General features: G+C 43.9%; 1 protein-coding gene across 1 annotated transcript in view; it reads left to right on the forward strand.

The window, feature by feature from the left end:
* SUPT16H (SPT16 homolog, facilitates chromatin remodeling subunit) overlaps window positions 1–27379 on the forward strand; it is a 3088153-nt gene that overhangs the window by 277616 nt on the left and 2783158 nt on the right. Inside the window, exon 2 of the mRNA XM_044058195.1 lies at window positions 6125–6217. Within this exon, the coding sequence (XP_043914130.1) occupies window positions 6125–6217 (93 nt within the window). The remainder of the gene's footprint in view (window positions 1–6124; window positions 6218–27379) is intronic.

Raw genomic sequence — 27379 nt, forward strand, 5'->3', positions numbered from 1 at the left:
GATGCTGTTTTTGATAAATATAGTAGCTTCTTGATGAATATAGTAGATTCTTCTAAGTCATTAAATGTTTTCATGTCATTGGCAGAGTTTTTTTTCTTGGCTGGAAAGGCCAGCTGTGCTTAAGGTTTTGTTTCAACAGTTTTATTATTGGCCAGACGTTTTCCTTTTTTCTAGTGTTCTGGAAGAATAATCATCGTCAAACCTTCAGGCTTTGATTGTATTTAAAGGGTGATTTTCTCCAAGCAGATTTTAATATTGGTTCCTTGTCCAGAAATGAAAGATTTTATAACTGTATTTAGGTGGAGTATTTGAGTTAGTGGTGCTGCGGTAGCATTGTCACCTCACAACAAGACATTGTCCTGTTAGATTTTCAGCTAGAGCGTCTTCTGGATGGAGGCATGTGTGAATGAGCGTGCCTTAGTTGAAGGTTGTGCGTCGGGGCTGGTAACTCTGCACGTAAAAATCCACTACCAAACAGCAGACCGGAGTTCCGCTGTGGCGACACCACATTTAAGTTAGAAGCAGGTTTCCTCGGGTCTCTGTGCCCTTTCAGTTCCCAATGAAAGTCTCTCAAGTCTAAAAATTCAGGAATCCAGGTTAAGAATGAAATGTCTTCTCCTTCAGTGTTTTCAGGCAGACCAAAGATCCTTATTGTTTCTCCTTGCCATGTTTTCTAAGTAGTCTGATTTAAGTAGCCATGTAGTCTGTTTAAGCAGACATTCTTTTTGGAGTTCTTCTCAGAGTCTCCCTTCAGTGTCATTTAGAGAAGTCTCTTTTTGTTTGGTGTTGCTGTAATAGTTCCTTAAGAGTGTGTTTTTGAGATTTTAATTTGAGGTTTTCAAAGTCATTTTTAAAGCTATCCTTCAAAGATGTTTCCTGTAAGGTAGATGTCGTCATTTGCAGTTTCTTTCAAAGCAGCATCTGGATGAGAATTCCTTGTTCATATTCAGTGACTCAATATATCTCCAAGTTACTGTGCAGAGTCTTCGTGTCCTCCCTATGGTCATGTGGGTTTTCTCCGGGTGCTCCGGTTTCCTCCCACAATCCAAAGACTTGCAGTAGGTGGATTGGACACTCTAAATTGGCCCTAGGTGTGAGTGTGTGCCTTCTGTGGAAGGTTGGGCGCCAAGCTGGCAACTCGACACTGTAAAACTCCACTGCCAGTCATAAGCGGACAGATCTGCTGTGGCGACCCCTAACCAAGAAAAGCCGAAAGACTTGACAGGAAAATGTTTATCTCCACCAAAATGAATATTTATGTAGTTTATTTTCAAGTTTAAACCTTCAGAAGTCTATAATTTCCTATATTATACTAGTTTATGGAGCTCTCAAAATTCACTGCTCAGTTGGACATCTAGGCTCCGCCCTCTTCAAATCTGGCTTTTGACGCCATGTGGAATGACTAGCAAAGGCATGATGGCAGTTTGTTTATTGTACACCTGACATACGAGCAAAGGCATGATGGCAGTTTTATTGTACACGTGACACAGCTACTTCCACATGCACGTCTTACTTGTAACACATGCTCGGTGCAGTTTGCTTAATACCTCCCCCAACCTGGAAACTCACTACAGTGGCCAGTAAGCTACAGTCAACAAAGCATTGCAATACTGTTCTACAAAAACTGCCTTGGTTATAGTGGCCTTATTCTCCGTTAGAAGAGTTGCTGTCTCTGTTGTGCATTCCTTCTCTCAAGGATAGAGTAAGCCTTTGAATTGATCTTTCATGCCTACAATGATTTCTGAAATTTGGTTTGCTCGGCTACCTGCATTCTTTTTGTGATTTTGGGTGGTTTAGAATAATTTCTTAGAGCTTTGTAGACTGCTTGGGTTTGTCCTTTGTTGCAAAGAAAATGGACTTGCCAGTGTTTAACTTTCTGGATGGATCTGCAATGCATATCCTCTGTTGTACATTTGAAGAATAGTTAGTCAGGAGCTTTACTGTAAGAGACTGAAACACCATTCCTTAAGCAGACACACTGGTCCTCAGCCGTACAGTCAGTAAACATTACAAATTGTAAGTAGCCTTAAACTTTCTCTCCAAGCATTTCTTTACATGCAGACTTTTTTTTCTTTGTGTAGCTTTAATCTTTCCTGTAAAGTATTGAATTAATAATGTTTGTATCAGCTCTTCAAATTCACGGTGAAACTTGCAGCGTTGTGTAGGAATAAATGTTGTAGTCTTCTCTTTCGGGCGTTCCCGTTGAGGGTTGCCACAGCGGATCATCTGTTACCATTTCTTCCTGTCCTCTGCATATTGCTCTCACCAACCACCTGCATGTCCTCTCTCACCACGTCCATAAACCTCATCTTAGGCCTTCCTCTTCCTGTTACCTGGTAGCTTCATCCTTTTCCCAGTATACCCAACATCCCTCCTCAGCACATCTAAACCAACGCAGTCTCTCCTCTGACTTTGTCTCCAAACCATCCAACCTGATTTGACCTAATATACTGATTCCTAATCCTGTCCATCCTTGTCACACCCAGTGCAAATCTTAACATCTTTAACTCTGCCACTTCCAGCTCTGACTCCACCTTCTCCAACCCATACAACATAGCTGTTCTCACTACCCTCTTGTAGACCTTCCCTTTCACTCTTACTGGTACCAGTCTGGCTCAAATCACTCCTGACACTCTTCTCCACCATGCCTGTACTCTCCTTCACCTCTCTTCCACACTCACAATTACTCTAAACCGGTGATCCCAAGTACTTGAACTCCTCCACCTTCGCTAACTCTGTCTGCATCCTCACCATTCCTCTATTCTCCCTCTCATTCACACACACACATTTTGTCGTAGTCCTGCTGACCTTCATTCCTCTCCTCTCTAGAGCATATCTCCATCTCTCCAGGGTCTCCTTAACCTGGTCCCTAATCTCTCTACAGATCAATGTAATCTGCAAATATAGTCCATGGGACCTCCTATCTGATCTCGGCTGTCAACCTGTCCATTGCAAATAAAGGGCTCAGAGCTGATCCTTGATGTAATCCCACCTCCACCTTAAATAGATCTGTCACTCCCACTGCAGACTTCACCACTGTCGCACTATCCTCGTAAATATCCTGTGCCACTCTTACGTACTTCTCTGCCAAATTCTGAACTGTGCATAACAAACCTTTAACATTGAATATAACCACCTTTGCATACACTGAACCAAATTCATACAGCTGGTGCAGAAAATATATTGTTTTTGCATTTTACTTTGTTAGGATGACTGCCTGGATTTTTCTGGAAGGAAAATGCTTGCCATGGCATCATGCAAGACCAAACCCCAATATCTTCCGTCCTAAAAATATAAACTACTGTATTTTCAAAACAAATGCATTAGTTCTAGTTTTTCCTTCATGTAAATTTGTCCATTAGTTCTTGCATGTGGAACACCTCACATTTAACATTAGGAAGTCAAACCACAATGTAAATCTCTTCCCATAAGTAGGCAAGTTGTTTCTGCATGCCCAGAATACATTGCATTAATATGTAAAACATTGCCCAATACCTACAGTGACATTTTGTGGGTGGAGTTATTAAAATTGAAAAAAATCAAGCACACTGACTTCATTTTTTGCAAATTTATTTGCAACTCTAAGATGAGGAAAATAATGGGAAATGAAAATAGCTGTAAAACAGTGATGCTTTCAAAAGTGAATAATGCACTTTAACAGGTAATAAGCCTGTAGTTGTCCACTAATCTCTATTGAGGGATCAAAGCAGTACTTTTATATATAAAAAAAGTTAAATTACAATGTTGTATGCATCACAGGATGTACTAATGACGCCTGTGAAGCAGTAATGTCAAAGTATTTTAAATGTAGCAACTCTGTTTCCAAATCATGTATAGTAACTGTTGAAGTAACAGAAGCATTGGAAATATGAGCTACAATGCATTCTAGATAATCAAGTTGAGAAAAATAGACGCAAGAAAGTCAGGTAGAGTAGTCAAAGAAAAGAAGAAAGTAGTGTTTATCATTGAAATATACCCAGTGATGAGAGCTTTGTGTACGGAAAGCTGTAAAATACTAGGAATTGCAAGCAGAAATGATAGCCATGTAGAAAAAGGATGTTCAGACAGTTCCAGTAGTAACAGGAGCAATGGGTCTTAGGATTTGCAGTCTTATTTAGATGTGCTACTGATGCATGTAACTGCGTATGAATCCGAGTCCGTTCTGGGCACATTGTGTGCTGCAAAGAGCCTGTTTTAGCTAACATCAAAGATTGAAACAATACTAATTTCACTAACTTTAATCCTACTTTGATGTAGGAAAAGGGTTCGTTCCCATCATGGTATTAGAAACCTAAAAGACTTGTAGAAATTAAACTATATATTTAAAATTGGTGGAGTTCTAATAACTTTAATGTATTAAACCAGCACATCAGTTTAGCCAGCCAGTGTTGCGTACTTGGAGATAAGCTAGCAGTTCCAGGTATGGATTGGACATATCGAAAGTTGGGGTAAAGGAGAGAAGAAACATTAGTATTGAAAGTTGGGGTAAAGGAGAGAAGAAACATTAGTATCGAAAGTTGGGGTAAAGGAGAGAAGAAACATTAGTATCGAAAGTTGGGGTAAAGGAGAGAAGAAACATTAGTAGCCAACATGGAAGGCAGTAGGGATCAGTGAGTGATTTAACAGCTGAAACCATCTGGCACCCTGTAAACTTTTTTCATCCGTTGTATTAACAAATGTGTTTGCTCTAATAGCTGAAGTACAAGGGACTCTTTTTTTTTTTTTTTTTCTGTGTAGGGTGTAAAAAAATAAAAGTGAACTTTAAAATGAATTATGGTTGTGTGGATGTGGTAGCTCTAGTCAAGTTTTTATTGCTTTGGTAAACTTTCTTTTCTTACTGAGCAAATACTTTCCTTTCGGTTGCGCAGGAGTGGGGTTACTTTTGAGTAACTCATTTTTGCTGCAAGTTATTTTAAAAAAATCTCCTTTATTAAAGTACTGTGGTTCCCCCCCCCATTAGTAACCTCTTAGGTTGAGCAGCAGCTGTTTCACAATGGACAGGGTTAGTAGACCTTTTTGATGTGCTATCATTGGTTGGGATGATCTCTGACGTATCCTACAATGGATGCCATTGTACAAGTCTAATGCGTTTCAGAGAGACTGTCAGTATAACCACTTCATTTTGTTAATTGAAGGATTATAGAATGGATTCTTGTTTAAGGAAGATGGGTAGGCAGGACAAAGGAAATCAGAAAAAAAGTTTGCCTATGGTAAAGCTAATACATAATTTGGGAGGTCACTGAGTTGGTGTGGTGTTTGAGTAGTCAGACAGCTTAACTTGGGTTGTAATTGACCTAGGTTGTGTGGTTAAGCTGAATCCATTAAAACAGAAATGATAGACTGAGATGGGCCTTTTTAGGTGTTAACATAGTGCTACCTAAAGTAAGTTTGATGTGCTGAGCACTGCCGGGCTGCTTCTGTGTTACTTGTCCCCTGTCTGGTGACAGTATTTTCATCACATATTAGAACTCCAAAACCTGTTAAGGGTGCAGGGCCTAGGAAACATCGTGGCCTTGGAGATATTTTTTTACTTTGTGGAAACTTTCTGATGGAAAATCCACCAAAATTCAAGTAGTGAGTAAGTTTAAAATGTGTGTTGCTTTCTGTAGGAGTGTTGATGCACGGTATAAGCCACGGTACTTCAGATTTTCTGCACTGTTCTCATCAGTATCCAGGAAAGTAATTTAACTGTAGATTTCCAAGTGTCTGCGATATTACATGCTGTGTTTGGCCATAATATGGTATCTGTGGTGGTTTTATAGCAGCCTAAAAAAGTTTGTGGTTCAACTAGAACCATGGAATTGTTAGGATGGTTAATGATGCAGCGACCTGCCATTGCGGTCATGCTGATGGGACCATTATCTTTTACATGACATTTGAGTTTCTGTAAGGTAATGCCTGCAGTCATCCTTTCAGACTGCTTACTGTGAAGCACTGTATAGGGCAGGTTTAGGCTTATCTGTAGAGCTGTTCTGCATGCTCGTACTTGGGGGGGCATGCACAAATGAAGGGTGCATTCCAGAAATGTCATGGAAAGCTTTCCGTTATTTGGGGGGGGGGGGGTTGTTACCTCTTGGACACCGTAGATCACAGTGGAACTCAAAGAAATCTTATCCTTTTTCAGAAAGGCGAAGATGAGTATGCCGGTGTTGATGCCATTGTCGTTTCAGTGGGAGTCGATGAAGAAGTTGTCTACGCTAAATCTACAGCACTTCAGGTAGTAAATTCATGAAACTTTTGGATTTGCTGTCCGTGAACTATTTTTTTTTTTTTTTTTTTTTCTTAAGGTGGTGATCCTGTAAAGTCTTCTGAAGTTGTGTGCACATTTTGTGATGAATGTCACGTCTTTCAAAAGTAAGCCTGTGTGTGTTGTGCCTCTTGCTTGTTAGAAAAGGTTCTGTCTGCCAACAGTGTTGAATGGGATAAATTGGGTACTGGCTATTAAATGTTTTCCTCGGAATTGCAGTGTTCTTAAATACTTAACCATTAAGCTATTCCTCTGCTCCTTCACTACCAGGAGGTGAGGGCCAAGCGTGCAGTGATGCTGCTGTCCGGGAAGAGTAATCGGCTTTTTAAGTTCATTGTCCTTTCCAGCCAGCAGCTTTCCCATGTTCCAGTGTTGCTGCTAGGGTGAAGGTACAGATGTGCTATCAGAAGTGTCCGTCTTTAGCTTAGGTGGGCACTGTGCCTTTCAGACTTCTGCTGTGGGTGATGCACTTGCATTCCAGAAGGTGTCACTAGTGCAGCAAAACAGTAACCTCCGCTGGCCATGTTTGAGTTGACAGTAGTCCATTTCATCCTCTTCTGCCTGATTTACTTGGGAGCAGTGGTTTCTACTTGAATAATTTAATTTCTAAGTGATTGCAGTTTTACCTGGATTGGAATTACAGCTGTAGCACTTCAGATGTTTGTGCTCATCTGTAAATCTTGGGGTGGGACAAATTTGAGATATGAAGAGACTAATATAGTAGGTGGTGATACATCTGCTGAGCATTAGTTTACATATAAACGCATGTAGTGATGGTGCTGGCTTGTTTATTTGTGTCCTTTGATTTTTTAAAACTTCCACTTGATGCAAAGCCTTTGTCTGGTTGACTTCTGAATTGAGTCAGCTTGGATGGTATAAAGAGATAACGTTCTGTGGCCCAGACTATTTAAGCTTTATTAGCGGTCAGGTGTTTGATGGAACTGGCAGGGAGGATGAGTTTGTGCCCATTCTGATAAGAGCATCTTGGTCCTGACGGGATGTCTAGTGCCCCAGAGGGATGCTAGCACTTAAACAGGGAGGTCCCAGTAATGGTCTTTCAGCTACCAGTCCACTTTAGTGGTACCTATCATTGCAGTGACATTGTGGTCTTCCCGTGTTATAGGGTGGTCTGCCTTACTCTCCCATTGCCCAGGAGAGATGAGGCCTAAACAAAATAAGCCATAATTTCTGGATTGCCAGTGGGAGCACAAACCACCACTAAGGCTACCTGTATGATTGCTTCCCTTAGGCATGTTCCACACTCACTGGGGAGTATCCTGGACAGGGGTAAGAGACTTGATTGGATGGTTGCCAGGTGGTGTGGGGGGGGCATACAAGGCAAAAATGGACTGCACCCCCAAAATGTCAGAGTAAACTTTATTGCCAAGTAATTCCAGAAACAGTAAAATGAATTAAATGGTGCAGTCCCCATGTGCATTATTTGTAGATTATCACCAGTGGGTGGTCGATAAATCTCCTTACTGCTGTAGTCTAAACTGTCAGATGCAGCTGAATTCTAGTGGATTGAGCAAGAATTTTATTTTGTAATGGTACAGAATTTGTGTATAGATAACTTCCCAGTTTTATGAACATTTAGTTAATACAAATTTAGTTTGTATCCTCCTATTCAAGCTGAAATTAAATTTTTTGTGACCCTTTACAACCTCTAGTTTACCACAAGAAAAACTACTATAACCTTACTTTAAAGTGTTAACTGTTCACATAGCACAAAATGCACAACCACAACTTAGTAAAAAAAAAATAAACTATTGCAGTCTTCAAGTTGTCACGTGAGAATCCCGTCTTTCATGTGGGCAGATGTTCGTGTTTCACTGTTGCAGTCATTACACTTGGGTTATCCTGCTGGCAGGCTACCCGCAATCGGCCTGAATTCCAAAGTCTTGGTCCGGCGTCGGTTGCTGTTGCCTCTTCCCTGATGTCAGTGCGCCAGGGGTATAAAAGATGCAGCAGACGCCATTTTCTTCAGTCTTTTTCTTGCTGCGCGGTGCCCGAAGCAAAAGCAGTTCGCAAGTGCCGGTCGGCAGACTCATGAGATTTTCGAATTTCAGATCCAAAGTCTTCATTAAAGCCAAGTACCCCATTGGGGAAACATTTTTCTTGCTCCAGTCCGATGTCAGAAAAAGTTAATTGTATTTCTTGTGGGAAACAAATACCTCCTAAGGATTTCCACTCTTACTGTATTCCTTGCCTAGGCCCTGACCATAACGTTGCTTGTGTGTTTTGTGCTAGATTTGACCAACGCACTATTAAGCGTCAGTACGATTTTGCCTTTCATTACTTTGGCCGCAGATTTAATTATACAATGCCGGCGGAACAGCCAACTGGAGTTTATAAAAAAACTCGAGGATAAAGACAAGGACAGGCATCAGAGGTCCAAAACCGACAAGGCTTCCTCTAAGCTAGTCGTCTGTTTGCTGGTTCTCAGTGAGGTGCTTTTGCAGCTCCTGACACCACTACCTCAGAGCCACAGGCTGCTTCCGACTTCCACGTGGAGCCGGCTGGGCCTCTGGAAACTCAAGGTATTGGATCCTCAAACTATTCCCTCAGATGGGTCCGGAGCTGCTGTGCAGACATCGGCTTCTGAGGGTGTTTTCAGACCTACACATTATGTTAGCCTTCAGCTTCAAAGACTAAAGCAGCTCTAAAGACGAAGAAACAAGTACAGCATTCTACAGGACAGACTTCCATGCCTAAAAAACAGATGCTCAAAATGGCCGAAGACCTTACTTTGATCAGGGGTTCCCATCCCCCTCCTGATAAGAGGCCTAGGCAAGACACAATATGAATCTTCAGATCAGGTTTCCATTTCTTCTGATTCCTCCCCTGACCAGGAATACTCTCTTCCTCCCTCTGAGGATTCTGATGCTGAAGAATCTATTCCTTCAGCTTCTCCTCCTGAGGGATTACTCTTTTGGAAACCCTGCATACTATGAGGGACCATTTTCATTGGGAGAGCCAGGATTATTCAGAATCTAAGAAAAGGCTCAGATTTTCTTTTACTTCCTCAGCACAGGCCCCTTGTTGTTCCCCCTGTTCTGGACATTGTAGATGCTTTTTCAGAGTCCGGCCTGTCTCCAGACTCTATCCCCTGCACCCGTTAAGCCAGACAGGTACTACAGGGTTCCAGATTCACAAATTTCTATATAAAAACCCTGCTGCTGACCCAGAAACCGTAACTCAAGTTCCCGAAGAGGTCAAGGCTTCCACTGCAAAAAACCCTGTTCCCTCTGATAGGGATTCTAGAGCACTGGACAGATGGGGGAAAGAAATTTACACTGCTACCTTGGCTGTAAGGGCTTTACTTTGTCAGTTTCATATGCTTAAATATCAGCAATACTTAATGTCACTGTTAAACAAAATGTTGACAAATTGTGAATGTGCTGAAAACAAGGAAATGCAGAATTTATTGCATGCAGCTGAACAGGTGGGAAAACATACTTTGCAATGTGGTTTTGATTCTTTGGAGGCCTTTTGTAGGGCCGCTGTAACGGGTTCTGTGATTAGGAGGCATGCTTTGTTAAAGGAACAATATCTGCCTGATCATGTTAAAGCAAAATTATTAGATGCTCCATTACAGCATGATACTTTGGTGTTTGGGCATGAGGTGTTGAAGAAAATTGAGGATAAAGCAAAATCTATGCAGACAGTTAAGGAATTCTTACAGGTACAGCCACCCACATTTAGCAGGAACTGGCCTTCAAAAAAATAGTCCTTTCTGGCAGTGGGTCAAGTGAAAGGCTGTCCCTTGTGGTGATAGGCCTGTGCCCACCAGCAAAACTCTGGTTCCAGGCAGGGAATGAGGGTAATTAGTTTTGGATCCTCTGAAACTATTCTCTCAGATGGGTCCGGAGCTGCTGTGCAGACATCGGCTTCTGAGGGTGTTTTCAGACCTACACAGTTATGTTAGCCTTCAGCTTCAAAGACTAAAGCAGCTCTAAAGACGAAGAAACAAGTACAGCAAGGCAAGATACAGGCGCCCCAGAGGCAAATCCCAGCCCCAGGGCTCATACAGGCCTAACAGTGGGGCAATCCCAGTCCCAGGCTCATACACACCTAAACAGTGGGGCAATCCCAGTCCCAGGCTCATACAGGCCTAAACAGTGGGGCAATCCCAGTCCCAGGCTCATACACGCCTAAACAGTGGGGCAATCCCAGTCCCAGGCTCATACAGGCCTAAACAGTGGGGCAATCCCAGTCCCAAGGCTCATACAGGCCTAAACAGTGGGGCAATCCCAGTCCCAAGGCTCATACAGGCCTAAACAGTGGGGCGCTTCTACCTCCAAAAGTTGAGAAGACAAATCTCATTCTTATAAGAAACGGTCCCAATGACTTTCATCTACCAGCACCAAGCACTTATCTTTTGGAAACTCCCTTAGGGGAAAACTAGCACTATTTCCACAAAACTGGCACATGATCAACCCAGGACAAATGGGTCTTGAATATAGTGTCTCAGCGTTGCAGGTTCCATTTTCACACCCTGCCAAAGGCAAAAGGCTTGCCAGACCTGCTACACAATCAATGGGCAGAGGCACAAAAGCAAGTTTCATCCCTCATGGACATGAGGGCCATTCAGGGAGTACCACTACAGGAGCAGGGACAAGGATTTTACTCACTACTTTTCTTGGTACCCAGAAAGGACAAAGCCTGGAGACCAATACTGGACCTGTCTATTCTAAACACTTTTCTGGATGCTCCAAAATTCAAAATGTTAACTCTGCAACAGCTTCTGCCCATGCTGGGCAAGAAGGCTTGGCTAGTAACCTTGGACCTAAAAGAGGCATACCTGCATGTCGCAATCAAACAGTCTTGCAGAAGATACCTCAGATTCATAGCTGGCTCAATACACTACCAATTCTCTGCCCTGCCCTTAGGCTTGTCTACTGCGCCCAGGGTTTTCACAAAATGCTTGGCACCAGTAATTGCTTTTTGCAGACAGAGGAATTCAAATGTATCATTACTTGGACTGCCTTATTCAAGCAGAGAACAAGGACTTCCTACTAAAGCATCTGGCGTTTTTAAAAAGATTAATTTGACTAGGGTACACAGTAAATGAAATCAAAGCTAGTACCCTCTCTGGATATATTCCTGGGTGCAAACTTAAATACTACTGCCCAGATGGCTTATCTCACGCCAGACAAACAAAGGCAACTGACTTATTTGGAAATGTTCGCAACAAAGACAGTTATCTGCAAGAAAAATTCTGCAGGCTTTGGGCTTGATGGCATCATGCATTCTGTTAATTCCATATGCAAGACTACATATGAGGAAACTACAATGGTATCTAAAGTGTTTGGACTCCACATTGCCACAGCCTGGAAAAACTAATTACCCTCATTCCCTGCCTGGAACCGGAGTTTTGCTGGTGGGCACAGGCCTGTCACCACAAGGGACAGCCTTTCACTTGACCCACTGCCAGGCCGACAATAACAGATGCGTCAGATTATGCCTGGGGGGCCCACATGGCAGAAAAATGTATTCAGGGCACATGGCCCACAAGCCAAATGCATCTTCATACCAATCTAAAAGAAATGCTGGCTGTCCAGAATGTCCTGACAGCTTTCAAGGATCTGCATCATCTACGACAACTGCTAATAAAGACTGACAATACTACAGTCATGTGGTACATAAGCAGGGAGGTACGCATTCCTACCCCTTCTGCAGACGAGCCATGATTTTGTGGAACACAGCATTGACTTTTAAAGTACGCCTTTGAGCACAATTCCTGCCAGGAAAGACAAATACTCTGGCAGACTATCTAAGCAGAAGCCTCCTGGATCCTCATGATTAGAGACTAGATCCACAAATCTTCAGCATAAGGAAATGGGGATTGCCCAGACATAGATCTATTTGCCTCCCCTCAACTGCCAACTACAGAGATTTTGTACAAGGACGTATCACAAGCTAGCATGGAAAGTGGATGCTCTATCCTTCAGCTGGAAAAACCTCACAGTATATGCCTTTCCTCCACTACCTCTCCTCCCCAAGGTACTCCTAAAGGTCTGACAAGAGAAGCCAAAAATTATCCTGATTGCCCGAGACTGGCCACACCAGCACTGGTACCCAATCCTAAAGAGCTTGTCTCCAGGCCCAGCCTGGGCATTACCTCAAATTCCTCATTTACTGACCCAACAAAGCAATCAAATACTGCACAGCCAACTCAGAACCGTAAATCTGGCTGCATGGTGGATAACGTAACCATTCAGAACACACCTCTCTCCAAATTGGTTATGGATGTTCTGGAGGCCAGGAGGCCCAGCACCAGAAAATCATATGCAGAAAAGTGGAAGAGATTCTGTGCTTGGAACCAGGCGCAAGGAATTGACATGCTTGTACCAAATATTCCAATACCTAACAGATGCTGGAGAAAGGCCTATCCTTTTCATCGATAGATCCATGCCTCTGCCACTTCAGCTCATTACAATACGGACCCACCTATTTTTTCACATCCACTATTAAGGCAATATCTGAGGGGCCAAAAACATAAGACCCCCAATAAGAGCACCAGTACATGCATGAGACCAACTTTGTCTTGGGAAAACTCAAGCTGCCTCCTTTTGAGCCAGCCAATACAGCTGAGAAAATTCTTATGGAAAACTGCTCTGCTCTTAGCAATTACTTCAGCAAGAGTCTGAGTTGCAGGCTGTAATGGAGATTGAACCTTACGTAATTTTCCATCCGGATAGGGTTTCTCTGAGGACAAACCCAACATTTATGCCTAAGGTAGTGTCAAGTGTGGCTCTTAATCAAATAATTCACTTGCCTACCTTTTATCCAAACCCACAGAATAAGGCGGAGAAGCTACTACATTCTTTGGACATACACAGCTACGCTTCTACTTGAGCAAAACTAAAGCTTTCAGAAAGTCTGAGCAACTCTTAGTGGCATTTGCTGCAGGATCTCAAGGAAAAGCTATATCAAAGCAACTATTTCCAAATAGCCCACTGCATTTGTTTCTGCTATTCTCAACATGGCAAATCAGTGCCTAAGGGCATCAGGCCACATTCAACCAGAGCAGCAGCTACTTCAGCAGCCTTCCTCAGATAAGTACCAACCAAGGACATTTTGGAGGCTGCAACTTGGACTTCAATGCACACATTTACAAAGCACTACCACTTGCCTCTTTACTCTAAATCCAGAGCAGGCTTTGCCACTGCAGTTCTGCAGGTCCACGTAGCCTCTCCTAATTCTATTTAGGCCCAGCCACCCAACCTCAGCTTTGGGATTCAACCCATGTGTAATGACTGCAACAGTGAAACACTATGAACATAGTACAGTTTGTGTACCTACCATAAATGAATGTTAGTGTATTCACTGTTGCAGTCCAGGTTACCCACCATGCCCCTTTCTTTGCTGGGACCTATGTGGTGTATTTGCTTGTAGAGGAAGATTGTTTTATTAGTGCATGCTCTTTTATTGGCATAATTTCTAAGCCTACCCTTTGGGGGGGCACCTGACATCTGGGGCAAGAAAAACTGAAGAAAATGGCATCTGCTGCATCTTTTATACCCCTGGCGCACTGACGTCGGGGAAGAGGCGACAGGAACAGACGCCGGACCAAGACTTTGGAATTCAGGCAGACTGCGGGTAACCTGCCAGCTGGATAACCAAAGTGTAATGACTGCAACCGTTAATACTCTAACATCTACATTTATGGTAGGTACACAACTGTACTTTGATTACTAATGCAAGTCTCTAATAAACAACATAAGGCAGTAGTTTTTACAGAAAGTTACTTCTGCTGTCAAAAGCTTGTCCTTCTGTTGACTTCATCAATTCCCTACAAGTAGGAGGCTTTCTTCCTCCACTTTTTAATGGTAACTATTTTTTTTTTTTTTTCCCTAACTGTTGCTGTCTTCCTCTGAAGCAGTCCCTGGCCTAAGAAATGTTATTTCACTGTAGAAATTGCGGATAGCTGCTTTTTTTTTTCCTAAAAAGGAGCCCAGAGCCTTTTTTCAAGATGTTCTACGTGTTTCACTGTTGCAGTCATTACATTTGGGTTATCCTGCTGGCAGGCTGCCCTCAGTCGGCCTGAATTCCAAAGTCTTGGTCCGGCGTTGGTTGCTGTCTCCTCTTCCGTGACGTCTGAGCATCAGGGGTATAAAAGATGCATCAAACGCCATTTTCTCCAGTCTTGCTGCGCGGTGCCCGAAGCAGAAGCAGTTAGCAAGTGCTGGTCGGCCGACTCCTGAGATTTTCTTCGAATTTCAGATCAGAAGTCTTCATTAAAAGCTAAGTACCCAGTTGGGGAAAAATTTTTCTCGCTCCAGACCGATGTCAGAAAAAGTTACTAATTGTATTTCTTGCAGGAAGCAAATACTCAAGGATTTTCATTCTTACTGTATTCCTTGCCTAGGCCCTGACCACGACGTTCTTTGTCTGTTTTGTGCTAGATTTAATCAGCACACTATAAAGCGCCGGTACAATTTTGCTTTTCACTGTTTTGGCAGAAGGTTTAATTACACGATGCCGTCGGATAGCCAACCGACTACCGCAATTCAAAAGAAACGCAAAGAAAAGGACCAGTATCCAAGGTCTAAAACAGAGGCTTCTAAGCCAGTTGCCGGTTCGCCAGCTCTGTGAGGTGCTTTCGCAGCCCCTGATGCTAGCTACCTTGGACATGCAGGCCACTATAGACTCCCACGTGGAGATGCCTAAGCCGCTGGAAGCCCAAGGTATTGGACCTTCGGAAACTATTTCCTCAGATGGATCCTGAGCCGCTGAGCAGGTATCTGCTTCTGAGGGTGTTTTCAGACCTCAATAGTACATTAAAGCAACTCCAGCTACAAAGGCAGACTAAAGCATCTTTAAAGACAAAGAAACACCAGCCTCATGGTCAGGCCTCCATGCCCAAAAAACAGATGCTCAAAATGGCCGAAGACTTAATTACTTTGATCAGGGGTTCCCATCCCCCTCCTGATAAGAGGCCTAGGCAAGAGACAGAATTTGAATCTTAGATCAGGTTTCCATTTCTTCAGATTCCTCTGATCAGGAATTTTCTCTTCCTCCCTATGAGGATTCTGATGTTGAAGAATCTATCCCTTCAGCCTCTCCTCTTGAGGGATTACTCTTTTGGGGAAACCTTGCATACCATGAGGGAACATTTCCACTGGGAGAGCCAAGATTATTCTGAATCTAAGAAAAGGCTCAGGGACTTCCTTTTACTCCCACAGCACAGGCCCCTAGCTATTCCACCTGTTAGACATTGTAGATGTATTTTCAGAGTCCTGTCTGACCCCTGACACCTTACCTCCAGCTCCTGTTAAGCCGGACAGGTACTACAGGGTGCCTGACTCTCATAAATTCCTTTTCAAGAACTCTACTGCTGACCCAGAAACTATTCCTCAGGGTCCCAAAGGGGTCATTGCATCCACTGCAATAAACCCTACCCTGTCCGACAGGGATTCTAGGGCATTAGATAGATGGAGAAAAGATTTACACCTCTGCTACCTTGGCTATAAGGGCTTTAAATTGTCAGTTTCATATGCTCAAATATCAGCAATATATTATGTCACTGCTTAAACAGAAAATGTTGATTAAATTCTGAATGTGCAGAAAACAGAAAAATGCAGGATTTATTGCATGCAGCTGAGCAAGTTGGAAAGCATACTTTGCAATGTGTTTTTTATTCTTTCGACGCTTCGTGCAGGACTGCTGTCACTGGTTCTGTCATTGGGAGGCATGCTTTGTTAAAGGAACAAAATTTACCATATGTTAAAGCAAAGTTATTAGATGCTCCATTACAACATGATACTTTGGTGTAAAAGCAGAAGAGGTGTTTAAGAAAATGGAGGACAAAGCTAAATCTATGCAAACGGTCAAGGATTTCTTACAGGTACAGCATCCAAGATTCAGCAGACACTGGCCTACAAAGAATCTGTCATTTCCAGTGTCATACCACAAAGGGGCAGATACAGACGCCCAAGAGGCAGATCCCAGCCCCGAGGTCCATACAGGTCTAAACAGTGGGGTGCTTCTACCTCCAGAAGTGGAGAAGACAAATCACAGCTTTACAGGAAGCAGTCCCAATGACTTCCCCCTGCCTGTGCCAAGCACTTATCTTCTGGCAGCGCCTTTAGGGGGAAAACTAGCTCTTTTTCTCATTTGGCACATAACCCAGGACAAATGGGTCTTAGACAGTGTCACAGGGCTACAGGTTGCCCTTTCATACCCTGCCAAGGGCAAACAGTTGGCCAGACCTACCAAAAAACAATGGACAGGCACAATAGTGTCTCTGCCCTCATGGACATTGGGGCCATTCAACAAGTACCAGAACAAGAGCAGGGACAAGGTTTTTATTCAAGACTGTTCTTGGTACCCAGAAAGGACAAAGCCTGGAGACCAATACTGGACCTATCTACTAAACGCATATCTGGATATACCAAAATTCAAAATGTTGACCTTACAGCAGCTTCTGCCTATTCTGGGCAAGAAGGCTTGGCTTGTGGCTTTAGACCCAAGAGGCATACCTGCATGTCCCAGTCAGACAAACATGCAGAAGATACCTCAGATTCAAAGCAGGCTCAATGCATTACCAATTCTCTGCACTGCTCTTTGGTTTAACTACTGCACCCAGGGTCTTCACAAAGTGCCTGGCACCAGTAATTGCATTCTGCAGACAGAGGAATACAAATGTACCCTTACTTGGACGACTGCCTCATTCAAGCAGAGAACAAGGGCATTCTACTACAGCATCTGGCGTATGTAGAGATTTTAAACATACCTAGGTTACACAGTCAACTAACAAAAATCTAAACTAGTACCCTCTCAAGAGAATATTCCTGGGTGCAAGCTTAAATACAACTGCCCAGATGGCTTATCTCATGCCAAAGGTAACTGACTACCTATTTCAAACTGTTGGCAACAAAGGCCCAGTTATCTGCAAGAAAAATTCTGCAGGCTTTGGGCTTCATGGCATCCTGCATTCTACTAATTCCATATGCAAGACTGCATATGAGGAAACTTCAATGGTACCTAAAAAGTGTTTGGTCTCAACATTGCCACAGCCTGGAAACAAGGATTACTCTCATTCCCTGCCTGCAACAGGAGTTTTGATGGTGGGCGAAGGCCTGTCACCAGAACAAGGGGCAGCCATTCACCTTGCCCCCAGCCAGGCAGACATTAACAACGGATGCATCAGATTATTCCTGGGGGGCCCACATGGCAGGAAGATGCATTCAAGGCACATGGTCCGCAAACCAAATGCGTCTACATATCAATCAAAAAGAGATGCTAGCTGTTGAGAATGCCCTGACAGCCCTCAAGGACCTACTTCATCCAGGACATCTACTGATAAAGGTAGACAGTACCACAGTCATGTGGTATATAAACAAGCAGGGAGGCACTCATTCTTACCCCCCTCTGCAGACTAGCCATGACTTTGTGGGACACAGCATTGACTTATCAAGTACATCTGCAGGCACAGTTCCTGCCAAGAAAGAAAAATACTCTGGCAGACGAACTAAGCAGAAAACTCCTGGATCTCCACGAGTGGAATTTGGATCCACAGGTCTTCAGCATGATAAGGAAATGGGGATGCCCAGACATAGATCTATTTGCCTCTCCTCACAACTGCCAACTAAAGAGATTCTGCACAAGGACTTGACACACACAAGCATGAAAAGTGGACGCCCTATCTTTCAGCTGGAAAAACTTAGCAGTATATGCCTTCCCTCCACTGCCTCTCCTCTCCAAGGTACTCCTAAATGTCTGACGAGAAAAGCCAAAAATGATACTGATTGCCCCAGACTGGCCCCGTCAGTACTGGTATCCAATCCTAAGGAATTTCTCAATGCCCGGCTTGGACCTTACCTTTAAATACTTCCCCTACTGTCCCAGTAAAACAATCGGATCCTGCACAGCCAACTCAAGACCTTAAATCTGGCAGCATGGCGGATAATGTAGTCATACAAAACGCACCTCTCACTGAAGTGGTGATGGATGTCATTTTGGAGGCCAGAAGGCCCAGTACTAGAAAATCTTATGCTGGACAATGGAAGAGATTCTGTGCTTCGAACCAGACACAAGGAGTTGGCACAGCTGTACCAAATATCCCTTTTTTTTTTGCAATACTTAACTGAGATGCAGGACAAAGGGCTACCTTTTTCATCAATTAAAATTCATGCCTCTCATTTCGGCTCATTGCAATACAGAGCCACCAATCTTTTCTCATCCTTTAAGGCAGTACCTCAGAGGAGCCAAAAACTTAAGGTCTCCAAGGAGATTTGCCAATACCTGCATGGGACCTCAACTGTGTCTTGGAAAACCTCACCCTGCCTCCTTTTGAGCCAGCTGCTATGGCTGATATAAAGTTTTTGTCTTGGAAATCAGCTCTGCTCCTAGCAATAACCTCTGCAAGACTAGTCTCAGAGCTACAGGCACTCATGGCGGTGGAACCTTTTATCATTTTTTTATCCAGACAGGGTTTCTCTGAGGGCATACCCGACATTTATGCCTAAGGTAGTGTCCAGTGTGGCCCTCAACCAAACTATTTATTCATTTGCCTTTTTATCCAAACCCACAGAATAAGGGGGAGAGAATTTTGCATTCTTTGGACATACACAGTCAGCTATGCTTCTACTTGAACAGAACCAAAGTTTTCAGAAAACCTGAGCGATTACTAGTGGCATGTGCTGCAGGATCACAAGGAAAGGCTATTTCAAAGTGGGTAGGCCACTGCATTCGTTTCTGCTATTCACAACATGGCAAGCCAGTGCCTAAGGGCATTAGGCCTCATTCAGCCAGAGCAGCAGCCACTTCAGCATCCTTCCTCAGGGGAGTACCAATCAAAGACATTTTAGAGGCTGCTACCTGGAGTTCAGTGCACACCTTTACAAAGCACTATAATTTACCACTCAAGTCCAGGGCAGGCTTTGCCACTGCAGTTCTGCAGGACCTCATAGCCGCCCCTAATGCTATTTAGCTCCAGCCTCCCAGCCATAGCTTTGGGTTTCAACCCAATTGTAATGACTGCAACAGTGAAACACAAAGAACATAGTACAGTTGTGTACACTTACCATAAATGTAGATGTTAGTGTATTCACTGTTGCAGTCCAGGTTACTCACCCACCATCCCCCTTACTTTTGCTGGAACTTAACTGTACTTCTCTAATTTTATACAATCTATGTGGTGTATTTGCTTGTAGATGAAGGTCAAATAAAATATACTTTGGTGCATGTATGTTTTATTAACATTTTTAGCGTACCCTTTTGGGGGCACCTGACATCTGGGGCAAGAAAAACTGAAGAAAATGGCGTCTGCTGCATCTTTTTTATACCACTGAAGCTCTGATGTCATGGAAGAGGCGACAGCAACAGACGCCGGACCAAGACTTCGGAATTCAGGCAGACTGAGGGCAGCCTGGTAGCAGGATAAACCCAATTGTAATGACTGAAACAGTGAATACTCTAACATTTACATTTATGGTAAGTGTACACAACTGTACTTTTTGGAGCTTGCTGTGTTCCCAAAATGTACATGTGCAATTCACTTGTCCTGTTTCATACTTCCAGCAATGACTACCCCTTCAGAATGCATTTTTTGCCAGTTTTTAAGATGTATAAAGGTATTTGTTTTAACATGTCCTGAGAAAACTTGCGCATTTTCTTGTAATTTGCTTTGCTCTGCATCTGACCAATCTTATCCATAGTCCACTATCCATTTGATGTGAAGTTGTCCCATCTTGCCTTTATTCTTGACTGATCTGTTCGGAACTGATCCTCCATTCCGACTCTGCACCACTTTCTAAAGCTCTGTCTACAGTTAGCTCGTGGCTCCATCGCGATCTATCCCATGATGTTGTAGGGCATTCCCCAAGTCGTGTTTGCCGCTAAAACGAATTGGGCTGTCGCAAGCTAGCTGTGGGTAATTTTTTACTGTTTTTCTAATATTTTGTTTTCCTGAAGTTTGCTATATAGTTGTAGTTTATAGATTAGAGTGATGTTCATCGTGCATACAGCTGCAGTCCTAACAGATGGGTTCTCCTGCAGTCAGGCAGGTCCTCGGTCGGCCGAATTCCAAAGTCTAGGTCCGGCGTCGGTTGTCGCTTCTTCCCTGACAGTGCGACAGGGGTATAAAGGAACCAGCCGACGCCGTTTTCTCCAGTCTTTCTTGCCGTGCGGTGCCCGAAGCAGAAGCAGTTTGCAAGTGCCGGTCGGCCAGCTCCTGAGATTACGAAAATTTTGAAATCTAAGTCTTCTTGAAAGCCAAGTACCCCGTTGGGGTAACTTTTCTTGCCTCAGACTGATGTCGGACAAAGTTAATTGTATTTCTTGTGGGAAGCAAATACCGCTAAGGATTTCCATTCCCTCTGTATACCTTGTTTAGGCCCAGACCACGACGTCTCGGTCTGTCGCTTTTGTGCTACATTCAACAAACGCACCATTAAGCGTCGGGCGAAGTTTGCCCAGCATTATTTTGGGCAAACATTTAACTATATTATGTCGTCGGATACTCAGACTCCAGTTTTGTCTAAAAAAAACCGCAAAGATAAGGACAGACACACAAGGTCCGTGGCCTCTACAGACACCACGCCAAAGCAGACTACACGTGGTCCGATTCTCAGTGAGGTGCCTACGCAGCCCCTGACTACCGACGACACTTTGGCGGTGTCTCCTGTGCCCGAGGTCGCAGGCTCCTCTGCCCATACCCCGACTACAGATACCGAAGACACTCTTAGCGTTGAAACTCAAAATGTGGACAGGTCCACCTCCACTCAATGTGTCTTCAGACCTTCCTCTTTCTCCATCAAGGCTTTCACTAAGTCTAAAGCGACCATGCACTCTAAGAGACAAGCTACACAGGGCCCATCTCCAGGCCCCATGCCTAAAAAAAATGCTTAAAATGGCTGAGGATTTAATTACTCGTATTAGAGGTTCTCAAACCCCCACCGGACAAAAGGCCCAGAGTGGAGGAAGATTCCCCCTCTGATCAGGGCTCCATTATTTCAGAGCACTCTGATCAGGAACATTCTTACTCCCCTTTTGAAGACTCTGATGCGGAGGAGTCCATCCCTTCTGTATCCTCCCCAGAGGATTACTCATTTGGGGAAACTTTGCATACCTTAAGGGAACACTTCCACTGGGAAGGCCAAGATTATTCAGATTCCAAGAAAAGGCTTAGGAGGTATAGCCAGAGGCCTGTGCTGAGGTAGCAAGAGAAATTCCCTGTCTTGGACATCCTAGATGATGTTTACTAGGAGGCCTGCCTTAACCCGGACTCTCTGCCTCCAGCTCCAGTTAAGCCTGACGGGTACTACAGGGTTCCTGACTCTCACCAATTTCTATACAAAAGCCATGCTGCTGACCCAGAAACCATCTCACAGGGCCCCAAGGGAGTTAAGGCCTCCACTGCTAAAAATCCTTTACCTTCCGAGAGAGATTCCAGATCCTTAGAAAGGTGGGGAAAAAGGTATATACCTCGGCTACCTTAACCATGAGGGCCTTCAACTGTCAGTTCCATATGCTAAAATGCCAACAGTTTTTGTTATCACAATTGAAAAGTAAAATGTCACAACCTGAACAACCAGACTTGAAGGAGTTGCAGGATTTGATGCATAGTGCAGAACAAGTGGGTAAGCATACCTTACGATGTTTTGATGCTCTAGAGGCCTCATGTAGAGCTGCTGTTACAGGATCAGTCATACGTAGACATGCCTGGCTCAAGGAACAAGCCTTGCCTGATCATGTCCAAGCTAAATTACTAGACGCCCCTCTTCAAAAGGATGTACTATTTGGTGCAAATGCTGAGGAGGTATTAAGGAAAATGGAGAAGGCTAAATCATTGCAAAGTGTGAGATTTTCTACAGGTACAACCCCCACGTTTCAGTAGAAATTGGCCTTCCAAAAATTGGTCCTTTCCTGCCATGGACAGACCCCAAAGAGGCAGATACAGGCGCCAGAGGGGCAGAGGACAATCCCAAAGATCGTTTAGAGGCAGACAATGGCAAGCTCCTACACAGAGGTGGTGAGGACAACTCACAATCTTTCAGAAAGCAAACCCGATGACTTTCCCGTTTACATGCCAAGCAAGTCTTAAATGGCAGCCCCCTTAGGAGGAAAGCTGGCATTATTTTCAAAAAATTGGCATATTGTCACAAAGGACAAATGGATCCTGGACACTATATAAACAGAGGCTACAAATTCCATTTTCACACCCTTCCAAAAATGAGGCATGCCAAACCTGCCACACAAAGGGCAGAGGCACAAAGGCAAATTACAGATCTCATAAACATGAAAGCTATTCAAGAGGTACCTACGCACGAACAAGGTCAAGGTTTTTATTCCAGGCTATTTCTGGTACCAAGTAAGGGAAAAGATTGGAGACCTATTTTGGACCTATCCATCCTAAACACATTTCTACTCTTACCAAAATTCAAGATGCTCACTCTACAGCAGCTTCTTCCCATGCTGGGCAAGGAGTCTTGGCTGGTAACATTGGACCTCAAGGAGGCATACCTGCATGTCCCAATCAGACAAAATTGCAGAAGGTACCTCAGATTTCTTGCAGGTTCAACCCATTATCAGTTCTCTGCGTTGCCCTTTGGCTTATCTACTGCGCCCAGAGTATTCACGAAATGCCTGGCATCAGTAATTGCCTACTGCAGACTTCAAGGGATACAAATATACCCCTATTTGGACAACTGCCTGATCCAAGCGGACAGCAAGCACATTCTTCTGAAACATCTGGCTTATGTAATGTTGAACTCTCGGATACACAGTCAAAAAGAAATCAAGGCTAATACCCTCTCGGAAGATAATTTTCCTGGGTGCCAACTTGGACACAAACAACCAGATGGCCTACCTCATGCCAGAGAAGTAGGGGCAACTAATTCAGTACTTCAGAGCACTAGCAAATTGCACCAGGCTGACTGCAAGGAAAATCCTGCAGGCTCTGGGATTCATGGCATCTTACTAATCCCATGTGCAAAGCTGCATAGGAGGAAACTACAATGGTACCTGAAAAACATATGGTCTCAACACAGCCACAGTTTGGAAACTAATACCACTAATTCCATGTCTGCAAAAGGAATTTCTGTGGTGGGCTCAAGCATGCCAAACCAACACAGGTCTTCCATTCAGCAAACCTCAAGCAAATAAAGTCATCACAACAGATGCCTCTGACTACGCCTGGGGGGCGCACATGACAGATCAGTGCATTCAGGGCAAATGGTCCCAAAAAGAAAAGCACCTTCACATCAATCAAAAGGAAATGCTAGCAGTAATAAATGCTATTATAGCTTTCAAGGACCTTCTACAACCAGATCAGCTGTTGATAAGAATGGACAACACCACAGTTATGTGGTACATAAACAGGGAGGAACACGTTCTTACCCCCTATGCAGACTGGCCATGTCACTTTGGAACATGGCCATGGACTTACAAATGGAACTACAAGTACAGTACTTGCCAGGCAAGGAAAACATGCTGGCAGACAACCTAAGCAGGAATATGACAGATCCACACGAATGGAAATTGCATCCAAAAGTTTTTACAGAAATAATCCAAGAATGGGGAAGGCCAGACATAGATCTCTTTGCCTCCCACAAAAATCACCAATTGACAAAATTCTGCTCAAGTATTTTCCATCCAAAGGCCTGGAGAGAGTGGACACTTTCAGTTGGACATCAATGACAGTTTATGCTTTCCCACCTCTTCCTCTGCTGCCCAAAGTTCTATTGAAAACCAGAGCAGACAGACCAAAGATGAGTCTCATTGCTCTGGACTGGCCAAGGTAACACTGGTACCAACTCCTGAGGAGCCTGACGCATTCCCCACCATGGACCCTGCTTATAATGCCTCTTCTGACTCGGCACAGCTTCAAAACTCTTCACAGCCAGCTAATAACGCTCAATCTAGCCGCATGGAAGATTCCTTAGCATCACAACAGACCCTACTCTCTAAGGAGGTGCAGGATGTCATTTTGGAGGCCAGAAGGCCATGAACTAGAAAAGCTTACTCCGCAAAATGGAAACTGTTTTGTGTCTGGAATGAGAAAAAGGGCCAGGATCCTGGAAAACTGAATTTACCTCAAATACTACAGTATTTGGCTGAGCTGCTAAGCAGTGGACTTTCATTCTCCTCCAAAATCCATGCCTCAGCCATTTCTGCAGAATACAACACTGATCCACCTTTTTTCTCACCCTCTCTTAAGACAGTTCCTCAGAGGGGCTAAGAATCTAAGACCTCCAAGGAAACAACCAGTACCTGCTTGGGATCTTAATTTCATTCTGGAAAAACTGACCTTGCCTCCCTTTGAGCCATCTGCCTCATTAGATTTGCAATATTTGTCCTGGAAAACTGCTTTCCTTCTGGCTATCACCTCAGCTCGTAGAGTTTCAGAGCTACAGGCTCTCATGGGTGTGCAGCCTTTTATCATCTTCCATCAGGACAGAGTTTCCTTACGAACCAACCCGTCCTTTATGCCTAAAGTGATGTCCAGGGTAGCTTTAAATCAGGCCATACATTTACCTACTTTTTATCCTAATCCTCAAAACAAAGGGGAGAGATTACTACATTCCTTGGACATCCACAGACAACTGCGGTATTATTTGGACAGAACAAAGCCTTTCAGAAAATCAGAACAGCTCTGTGTCCTATGCTGTAGGAGCTCAAGGAAAGCCAATTTCCAAACAGACAATCTCAAAATGGATAGCCCACTGCATATGCTTTTGCTATTCCTTTCATGGCAAAACTGTACCTACAGGCATTAGATCTCATTCCACTAGGGCCACAGCCACCTCTGCAGCTTTCCTCAGAGGAGTTCCTACCACAGATATTTTGGAAGCAGCCACTTGGAGTTCTGTGTATACCTTCTCCAAGCACTACAACCTACCATTATACTCCAAAACTAGAGCAGGCTTTGCCACTGCAGTCTTGCAGGGCAGTTTGGCTCCTCCTAGTTCCACCTAGTGCCTACCACCCCTTTCTTAGCTTTGGGATTCTACCCATCTGTTATGACTGCAGCTGTATGCACGATGAACATAGTACAGTTTTGTACCTACCATAAATGTAGATGTTTGAGTGCTAATACAGCTGCAGTCCAGGTTTCCCTCCCTCCTTTCCCTCTTGGGGCAGGCCTATAGGCTAACACATCCTCATACAACTTGATTGGGGTATTCATTTATGATGTATTTGCTTCAAACTACTGTATTTTGATTATATTGCACTGCATTATTACACCAATTTATGTATTGCCTTCCTTCTGGGGGCATCTGACATCTGGGGCAAGAAAAACTGAAGAAAATAGCGTCCGCTGGTTCCTTTATACCCCCTGTCGCACTGACGTCCGGGAAGAAGCGACGACAACCGACGCCGGACCTAGACTTTGGAATTCGGCCGACTGAGGACCCGCCTGACTGCCGGAGAACCCATCTGTTATGACTGCAGCTGTATTAGCACTCTAACATCTACATTTATGGTAGGTACAAAACTGTGTACTTTGTTTTTATTGCGTGATTTTACTTGATTTGTTCTGATTTTCTCATGTAACTCTGACTAGTTGGCCTTGTACAGGCCTTTTTCAATCCCTATCCCCTTTTAGTTCTTTTTTTCCTTCAAACTCATTACTGTCAGTTTTTTCTGGTGGTTCAACTTATAGCAGTGTTTTAAGTCTTTGACACGTGTTTTACACTTTTTTCCTCAGCAGCCGTGTTTTGAGGCTTTTTGTTGTGTGTGCCAGTGTTCCTAAGATTTGCCCTTTATTAGGGCTCTCTAACTTGTTTTCTTTTACATATAGTATGAATTTATTTTTTTATATATATAATAGTTAGATATTGTCCACCTGTTTTAATTACAGGGTTGTCATTTACACTATCTTTGTGCTTCCTTTTTTCTTAAGAGTGACGGCCTGTTTAATTTAGAAGGCTTATATCTTCTGACTGTTGTTGATAATGGCAAAAGATACTAAGGAGACAAAGGTCTCTGATTTAAAAATGTCCAAAATGCTCACAAGATGTGTATTACTGATGGCCATATTGAATGTGTATACTGTTTAGGAGCCCTTCATCTGCCAGGCAGTTCCATTTGTCATTCTTTCAGCTTGAGGGTGTTAAGAGCGAAAGAAGTCTATACTGAAGGGTTTGCTTAATTCTTCCTTTACTGAGGATTTGGAAAAGCATCAAACTCTTTCAAAGAAGACTTCTTAACCGTTAAGTCTGACCAGGCCTCTTAGAGACTGTGTTCTGCCTCATATGGTTTGGAGCCATCAAATAAGATGCAAAAAGTTGTGGAACTTACGACCACTGTACTCAGGCTTCTACCTCTGCCCCATCTGTGTCGGGCCTATGGTAGTTGGAGCTAGGAGCCGATAATCTGTTTGAGCCCAGTCTCTCCTTCACTCTGATCCCCAATATTAGTCTGTGACATCACCAGCGCCATCCTCTCGTTCTTCCAGAAGTCTGCCGGACTTGGATTTCGATCGCTTCGTGCAGAAGCTTTTGAGGACACCGGCTCTAACAAAATTTGTCTGAACCGACCCATCAGGCTTCGGATCAGACTATACCAGTTCTTACTAAGATTCCTCTTCCTCCTGTGGTTTCAGAGCCAGGATGTGTGGAGCTGATAGTTATGGATCCCATGGTGCAGAGACCAACTTCGCTTTCTTCGGCTCCTACTGCTTGGACTACCACGGCGCCGACTGAGTTGTCTAGGAGCCGACACTCTCCACTCGGCGCCAGGGGGATAGCCAGACGGTTTTTCTTTTCCGATTTGATCTCGGAGGTTTGGCTCTGATGAGTTTGGCTCCTGTCTCTACCTTGGAGCCATCTCTCGTGGCTCCGGGGGGAGCCTCTGGCTCTTTGGAGCCGGAGTTCTCCTCTGGTCTTAGGAGAGTGGCCTTTGTGGTTGAGAGCTTTGTCCCCATGGGCATCCATTACATCAGACCTTACCTTTCCTTCCGTTAGGGCTTCGGTTTCAGCCTCTGTGCAATATGCCTCACAGCGAAAAGATCCAAAGCCTCTTGAGGGCTCACAGGCCAAACCCTTTTCTTCGGGAACCTCCCCAGAAACTCCATCTAAGGAGGCACCCTGAAAGATTATGCAAGAGGAAACACCTGGATTCCCTTGAGGAGTCATTAACATCACACTGACCTCTAATCAAAGGGGTCCCCATGTTCGC

The sequence above is a fragment of the Protopterus annectens genome, chromosome 16.part0 (genome assembly GCF_019279795.1).
Source record: "Protopterus annectens isolate FY-2018-M chromosome 16.part0, PAN1.0, whole genome shotgun sequence".
Classification (NCBI taxonomy): domain Eukaryota; kingdom Metazoa; phylum Chordata; order Ceratodontiformes; family Protopteridae; genus Protopterus; species Protopterus annectens.